The sequence below is a fragment of the Mus pahari genome, chromosome 12 (assembly GCF_900095145.1).
Source record: "Mus pahari chromosome 12, PAHARI_EIJ_v1.1, whole genome shotgun sequence".
NCBI classification, from domain to species: domain Eukaryota; kingdom Metazoa; phylum Chordata; class Mammalia; order Rodentia; family Muridae; genus Mus; species Mus pahari.
This window is the reverse complement of record NC_034601.1, coordinates 53,726,369-53,734,176: the sequence shown is the minus strand read 5'-3', so window position 1 is coordinate 53,734,176 and position 7,808 is coordinate 53,726,369. Positions and strand designations below refer to the sequence as shown.

The following is a 7,808-nucleotide window of genomic DNA, read 5'->3' as shown; positions in this document are numbered from 1 at the left end:
TATATATATATATATATATATATATATATATATATATATATATATATATATATATACTGTCTTTGTCTTCAGACATACCAGAAAAGGGAATCAGATAGCAATACAGATGGCTGGGAGCCACCATGTGGTTGCTGGAAATTGAACTCAGGACCTCTAGAAGAGCAGTCAATGCACTTAAACACTAAGCTATCACTCCAGCTCCCGTCTATATCTATTAATTCATTTGGTTCATAACCTCTATTACTTTCACTGTGTCTATGTTTAGTTTCTGTTTCAATGGTCTGTCTGTTGGTGAGAATGGGGTACTGAAGCCTCCCACTATTACTATGTGGGGTTCAATATGTGTTTTGAGCTTTAGTAATGTTTCTTTTATGAATGTGTTTGCCCTTGCATTTTGGGGCTAGATGTTCAGAATTGAGACTTTCTCTTGGTGGATTTTTCCTTTGATGTACATGAGGTGTCCTTCCCCATCTTTCTTGATAACTTTTGGTTGAAATCCTATTTCATTGGATATTAGAATGGCATCTCCTGCTTGGTTTTTTTTTTTTTTTTTTTTTTAATAATTTGTTTAAAAGCAGTTTTTTTGTTTTGTTTTGTTTTGTTTTTCCAGCCTTTTACTCTGAGGTATTGTCTGTCTTTGTCAATGAGGTGTGTTTCTTCTGTGTAGCAAAAGTCTGGATCCTGCTTTCATTACCAATCTGTTAGTTTCTGTATTTTTATTGGGAAACTGAGTCCATTGATATTGAGGGATGTTAAAGAAACATAATTGTGAGCTCCTGGTATTATTGTTCTTCTTGTTGTTGTAGGTGGCATAATGATTCTCACCTTTTGATTTTGTTTTGAGATGATTAGTTTAGATGGTAGTTTATTAAGTGTTCTATAGGCTTCTTGTACATTTGTAGCTATCTCTTTCCTTAGGTTGGGAAATTTTTCTTTGAATTTGTTGAAGATATTTTGTAGTCCTTTGAGCTGGAAGTCTTCTATTCCTATTATTCTTAGGTTTGGTCTTTTCATTGTGTCATGAGTTTCTAGGAAGTTTTGGATTAGGAGAGTTTTTTTTTCTCTGACAATTGTGACAATATCTTCTAAGGTATCGTCTATGCCTGAGAACCCCTCTTCTATCTCTTACATTCTGTTGGTGATGCTTGCATCTGTATCTCCTGACCTTAAGTTTTTCATTTTCAGGGGCACCTCCATTTGTGATTTCTTTATTGTTTCTCTTCCACTTTTAGGTCTTGAACTGCTTTGTTCAACTCCTTCACATGTTTGTATTTTCCTGTCTTTCTTTAGAGGATTTGTTTCCTCTTTAATGGTTCCTACCTGTTTACCACTGATTTCCTATATTTCTTTCAGTGAGTTATTTATATCCTCCTTAAAGGACTATATTGTGACATAGGATTTTAGGTCACTATCATGTTTTTCAGATGTTTTGGGGTCTCTAGACCTTGCTATGGTGGGAGAGCTGGACTATGATGGTGCCAAAATATATTATTGGCTTCTGTTGTGTATGATATTTAGCTTGTGTACTGGGTAGTTTTGTGTCAACTTGACACAAGCTGGAGTTATCACAGAGAAAGGAGCTTCAGTTGGGGAAATGCCTCCACAAGGTCCAGCTGTAAGGCATTGTCTCAATTAGTGATTAAGCAGAGAGGTCCCCTTGTGGGTGGTCGCATCTCTGGGCTGGTAGTCTTGGGTTTATAAGAGGGCAGGCTGAGCAAGCCAGGGGAAGCAAGCCAGTAAAGAACATCCCTCCATGGCCTCTGCATCAGCTCCTGCTCCCTGACCTGCTTGAGTTCAAGTCCTGACTTCTTTCAGTGATGAACAGCAATGTGGAAATCTAAGCTGAATAAACCCTTTTCTCCCCAACCTGCTTCATGGTCATGATGTTTGTGCAGGAATAGAAACCCTGACTAAGACAGCTTGCCTCTTGTTATCTGATTATCTCTGATCTTGAATGACCTGAGTGTCTCTGTCTGGAGCCTGCCTCTTATGTCCCTGGGTTGTTTCAAGTCTCCTGTGAGACCTGTGGCCCTGGCTGCAGCAGATCTCCTGGAAGGCCCTTAGATTGTGGGGTCTTTAGAGGGGCATGCACACCAATAATCTGTTGCCCTGGCTATAGTAGATCTTCAGGGATGCCTTTAGACTGTGGGGTCTGATGTCCTTTGTGCAGCAGATCTCCTGAGAGATCTTCAGACTGTAGCATTTGTTGCCCTGGATACAGCAGTCTCCTGGAGGCCTTCAAACTGTGGGGTCTTCATAGCTGCAGATAAAATAATGATCTGACCTGGTAGAAGGTGCAGGTGGGAAGGGAGGTGCAGTTCTAACAGAGTGAAGTGGTCCTGAGTCAGCTGGCCTCTTTGGGGGTACCATCTGCTATTGTTATTTGGGAAGGTCCCTTACTTGTTGCCCTGGGTACAACAGATCTCCTTGCCTTCAGGACTTCTGGGGTCTTCTGAGGGAAAGGCACACTGATGTTCTATCAGCTCAGGCAGAAGTCACAGGCAGGAAGGGACGATTTATAGTTTTAAATTTTGTTTTTGAATTCAGTTCGAAGTTAGTATACTAGCTAATGTTTAAGCATTCCATGAAAAAAAGCTATGATTTATTTAAAAAGAACAATCTTCATTTTTTTTTGCTGATATTTACATGAAAATTTCATAGCAACAAAGCACAGAGACCTGTTAGTAGTTTTTATTTTAATAGACTATTCATGAAATTTAGAGAATAATCACTTTGGGTTATTTCATCAAATTGAAAAATCTGTTGTATTAAATATGACCTTGTAATTGTTATTTGACTACCCTTTCGTTGACATTATTAAACCAAATACATGTGCAGAATTTTTGCATTAATTCTAACCATTTTATCTTTTTTATCTTTAAGTATTATAATAGAAACTAAAAGTAAGTTCAAAGTGACAGTGCTCTTAACTCTACTGTGATGAAGAAATAGGCTCATTTCACATTAAGGTTGTAACTAATGTTGATGTATGTTTGCATCTGTTGAGATATTTATGTGAACTTTATCTATTTAATTCTAGTTGTGTTGCTTGATACAACCACAGTGATGGGAGAACTAGGATGGAAAACATATCCATTAAATGGGGTAAGTTTGAATGCCATTAATGGTTTTATGTTACCTTCCATCTTGGGTTTGTAGGGTCTTCTATGAAAGGTAGAGGAACCACAGATTTGTGTGCACTTTTGTATATCATTTAATTCAGATAGAAAAGATTAAAGACCAACTGAACTGGAAATGAATGTGAACACTATATAAGTAATCTTGCTTTATTATTTTCTTTTAAGTTAATAGTTGTTCTTTAATATTCCATTTTAAGAATGAAATTTTTAGAAAATTTATACCAATTTTCTTTTAAATAATATACATGCATACATATCTATGATTTTTTTCTGTACTCAGGTTAAATATGGTAATAGAAACATATAATTAAAGTGAACAAGTACGATCAATATATCATTTAATAAAAAATATTAGGTACTACAAATCTGATTTGGAAATTGGTGAGATGATATATTATTATGGAATCTTCTATGGGTTGCTTCTAAAGGCTAATTCACATGTGTAATCTATAAAATTATATTACTTCCTTGGCATTGATATTTTAGCTATGATTATTACTGAGATTTTATATATTCACTTCATTTTATATAATTTCTATATCCCCGTGTATTTCTACTTATTTTATATTAAACTAAAACAGCTGTTTGTGAATATTTTCACTTATTCCTTTTCTATGAAACAAAAAAAAAATCAGTAATCAATACAAGTAAATAATCTCAACAGTTTATTTTTCCTGTAAATGTTTTCATTCACCAGTTTCTTAGTGATTTGTTCACTTTGCTTCTTTTATCATAACTTCAAATATGAATCTGATACAAAAAAATACATTGCCATGTCTCATGTTTTAGAACCTTTCACGACAATGTACAATTTACAGCAAAATGTTATTTATTTTTTATTATGTTATTTATTCAACAAATGCTCTGGAAAGAAAACATTCATGTAGAGCAAAATCTTCATTTTTTTCTTAGTTGACTACTTCTGTCATTTGTTTCATAGCCAATCTATAATTGCAAAGTAAAAGGCTTCATTTTATTCTGATGGAATTCTTACCATAATTTCTGAGAATATGTATTTTTAGGTATCATAATTTTATCTTTACTGTTTTATATGAATATAGTTTTTCTATATTATTTTATATGAATATAGTTCTTTAGTAAAAGTCATTATTGAGGTTTTCAGGTCAGGTTTCTTACTAATATTCAAAATTTCTAGAATTCAATGCATATACTGATAATTATATAATGGAAAATTTCTATAAAATTCTCATTTATATGTGAAACTACAAAAGCTATTGTATTATAGTTTTCAAAATTATCTAAAACTTAATTTGCCAGAAAGGCAGTGGCAGAATTCAGTTAAGTCTAAAATCCTGAGACTCGAAGGGAAGCAGTTGTTTCTCTCTCAATTCTTAAGTCTAAATACAACATGTAAGAAAATATTCACCAGTTTTAGCTGTCAAATCAAAAGGGCCCCAAGATGATGGGATGCAGTAACTGAGGACTGAGTAAGAAAGACACCATCCAAGCTCATCCTGCACTGTGAATTTACCTTTCCAGCTTCGGGCTTTGTGGGGTCCCCCACTTCCATATGGGAGTGTTGTTTTACTCGTTCTATTCATTTAAATATTATTTCATCTCAGAAATCCTGAAAATCATTGGCAGAGATGTTATCTCAGGTCTCTACATGTTTGTTATTCCAGTCATACTGAGTCCAGTTTAACCAAGTCAGTTAGAAGAATTATAAATATTGCTCTCATATCTAAATAACAGGTGAGCCTAGTACCTAATGCTATTTACAATATATTTGTAGTTTTAAATTATAAGTAAACTGGAGAAATGAGCATATTGTTTATTACTTATATATCACAGTTTTCTAGCATAATTATTTACCACGTGAAGAGTCAGGAATTGAATTTATTTCAAGAGAAAATGGAATATCTACTAATAGGTTTTTTAATTTATAGTGTGACTTCATTAGTTAAATAACTTATCAAAAGTCCTAGACCTTAGTATATCATTTTGAATCGTGTTATAATGTACCATAATCTTAAATATATATATATATATATATATATATATATATATATATATATATGAAATCAGAAAATAAGAACTTTGATAATAAATTCTCTAAAAATGAATGTCAATTTTCCTTGCTTTCCAAGATGCAATTTAAATAAGTTTTCCTTGAAGAAACTCCACAACATATATAGTAATGTTTAAATGTGCACAATGTTAATTTCATTTCTGTTATTTCACATTTCAAATAACTGCATTCAGCTTTAATGAATGGATAGATTAATTATACAAATATATTTCATTAATATTAGGATTTCAGTGACATTTTGTTGCATTTTACTGTGTGTGCATGTTTGTCATTATGTGTGTGTGTATGTATGTATGTATATATGTGGTATATGTGTATGTTCCTCATGACTGACATATGGACAACAAGAACAACATACAGTTATTGCCACCTCATTCCATTTTGTGAATTCCAAGCATCAAACTCAGTTCCTAGGCTTGGCAATAGGCAGCTTTAGTAGTTGAGTCATCTCATTGGCCTTCATATGATATTTTATAGCTATAAGAGTTTGCTCTCTATACAGACAAAGAGAAGAATACATTAATAGTATACATTTCCTTAGATTGTTACGGAGATAAAAATTTCATGGATGTAACAAAAAATATTATCATTGTGATAACTATAAAAATTTTGAATAAGTGAAAATCTGAACACAGCATTGTACAAATTGCTTGTTTTCTTCATCTGAAATTACCTTTCCAATATATGTAATTTTTTTCTGTAACCCTTCAAAAATATTTTATCATTACAATGTTATTTTAAACAAACAACTGTAAATAAAAAGAAGTGTTCTCTTAATCTAAGTGAAATGGAAATTCATGCATACATCCCTCCACTGAACAAGAATTATTTGAAAAGTAGCANGATGAGTTTGAGAGATCCTAGTTCTATTTTAGTCCATGAAGGTGCATGTGTGTACTCATTCTTGGCAACTCAAATCTCATAGTAGCTAAGGTCTTTAAATTGTGAGTAGTTAATTCAGCATTATTTGCTATACAACAAATATTTAATATATATATATATATATATATATATATATATATATATATATACACACATACACACACACACACATATATATATATATATATATATATATATATATATGAACGCGTGTGTGTTAAAACTAAAGTTGACATGAGGTGCTGTTATGATAATAGTGCCCTCTAACTTGATGGATTATAGTTACCCAAAACATAACTCTGGAGGACAAATATTCGACTTATAGTATCCTAAAAGCAATTTTTTGTAGGAAAGAAATAGGAAAATTTGAGGTATTTAAAAGGCACAACCAAAAAAGTATGATTATGTTTGTTTTTCCCTGTGTTCGATGACTTCCTTTTTTCAATAGTATTCTTTTTATATACACTCCTCCTCCTTCCCCTTTCTGTTTCCCCTTCCCCAGCCCTAGACTTTCTTCCTTAGTGGCAAGAAGAAAAGGCACCCTACAGACTAAAGGCTTTTGCAATGTGACAACTGAGCCTGTCCTTTGAGGACCATGATAAACATCTAAGCTTCTCTTTTATTTTTTGAGAACTGGAAGTACCAAATTTGAAACCCATCTTTAATCCTTTGGTCACAGCTTTCAAGAGCTTGTTCTATTAAAATACATACTGGCTTCAGTTGAACTATCATTACCTAAATATCCCTGTGTGGCCCCTGTGGTCAAGATAAAAGCAGGACAGCAGTGTAAATCTAGCTAGATATCTGAAACTTTCAAAGGGTGGGGTTTAAGGTTGTGTTTCCTGTCCTTTCTTTGTGTATATATATCCCAAAGTATGCTGACATATGAATTTTCTTCCTTTTTAAGAATTTTAAAGCCCTTTATAAGATCAATAAATGATCACAAATTACTTTAATTTTCATTGAAATGACAATATCTGGAGCTAGTGAGGGAGCCATCTTTGCTCCGGGTTGCCCAAGCTCCAGTCCACACTTGTAAGAGTGTGGACTGCAGAAGCGACACAGCTTCTGGGACAGACCCCATTTGGGGTTCTGAACACCCAGGCACCTTCCCTGCCAGAGGAGAGGTGTCCAACCAGGAAGACTCTGTCCTTCAGAGCAGGTGAGAGCCATATTGTTTCCAGGGTCCCTCAGAGACTAGTCTTTGCAGGTGAGTGTGCAAACTGCAGAGGCAACACATCTTCTGGGAGAGGCCCATATCAAGCCTACATCTTTAGCCAGGAGGCAGATCTGAACGCCAGAACTCTGTGCACCTTCCCTGCAAGAGGAGAGCTTGCCTACAGAGAGTACTCTGACAACTGAGACTCAGGAGAGAGCTGGACTCCCAGGACTGCCGACAGAGGCTAACAGAATCACAGGAGGAACAAGCTCCAACAAGAGACAACTATAACAACTAACACCAGAGATTACCAAATGGCGAAAGGCAAATGTAAGAATCTTACTAACAGAAACCAAGACCACTCACCATCATCATAACCCAGCACTCCAACTTCTGCCAGTCCTGGATACCCCAACATACCCGAAAAGCAAGACTCAGATTTAAAGACATATCTCACGATGGAAGTAGAAAATTTTAAGAAGAGCATTAATAACTCACTTAAAGTAATACAGGAGAACACTGCTAAACAGGTAGAAAGCCTTAAAAACAACAGGAAAACACTGCTAAACAAGTAGAA

General features: G+C 34.4%; 1 protein-coding gene across 2 annotated transcripts in view; it reads left to right on the top strand.

The window, feature by feature from the left end:
• The window catches only part of Epha6 (EPH receptor A6), an 858,253-nt gene that overhangs the window by 61,442 nt on the left and 789,003 nt on the right, over positions 1-7,808 (top strand). For both annotated transcript variants that reach the window (XM_021209922.2, XM_021209921.2), the window contains exon 2: positions 3,041-3,105. Coding sequence is in view for 1 of the 2 variants with exons in the window: in XM_021209921.2 (XP_021065580.1) it covers positions 3,041-3,105 (65 nt within the window). In the remaining variant the exon portion in view is untranslated. The remainder of the gene's footprint in view (positions 1-3,040; positions 3,106-7,808) is intronic.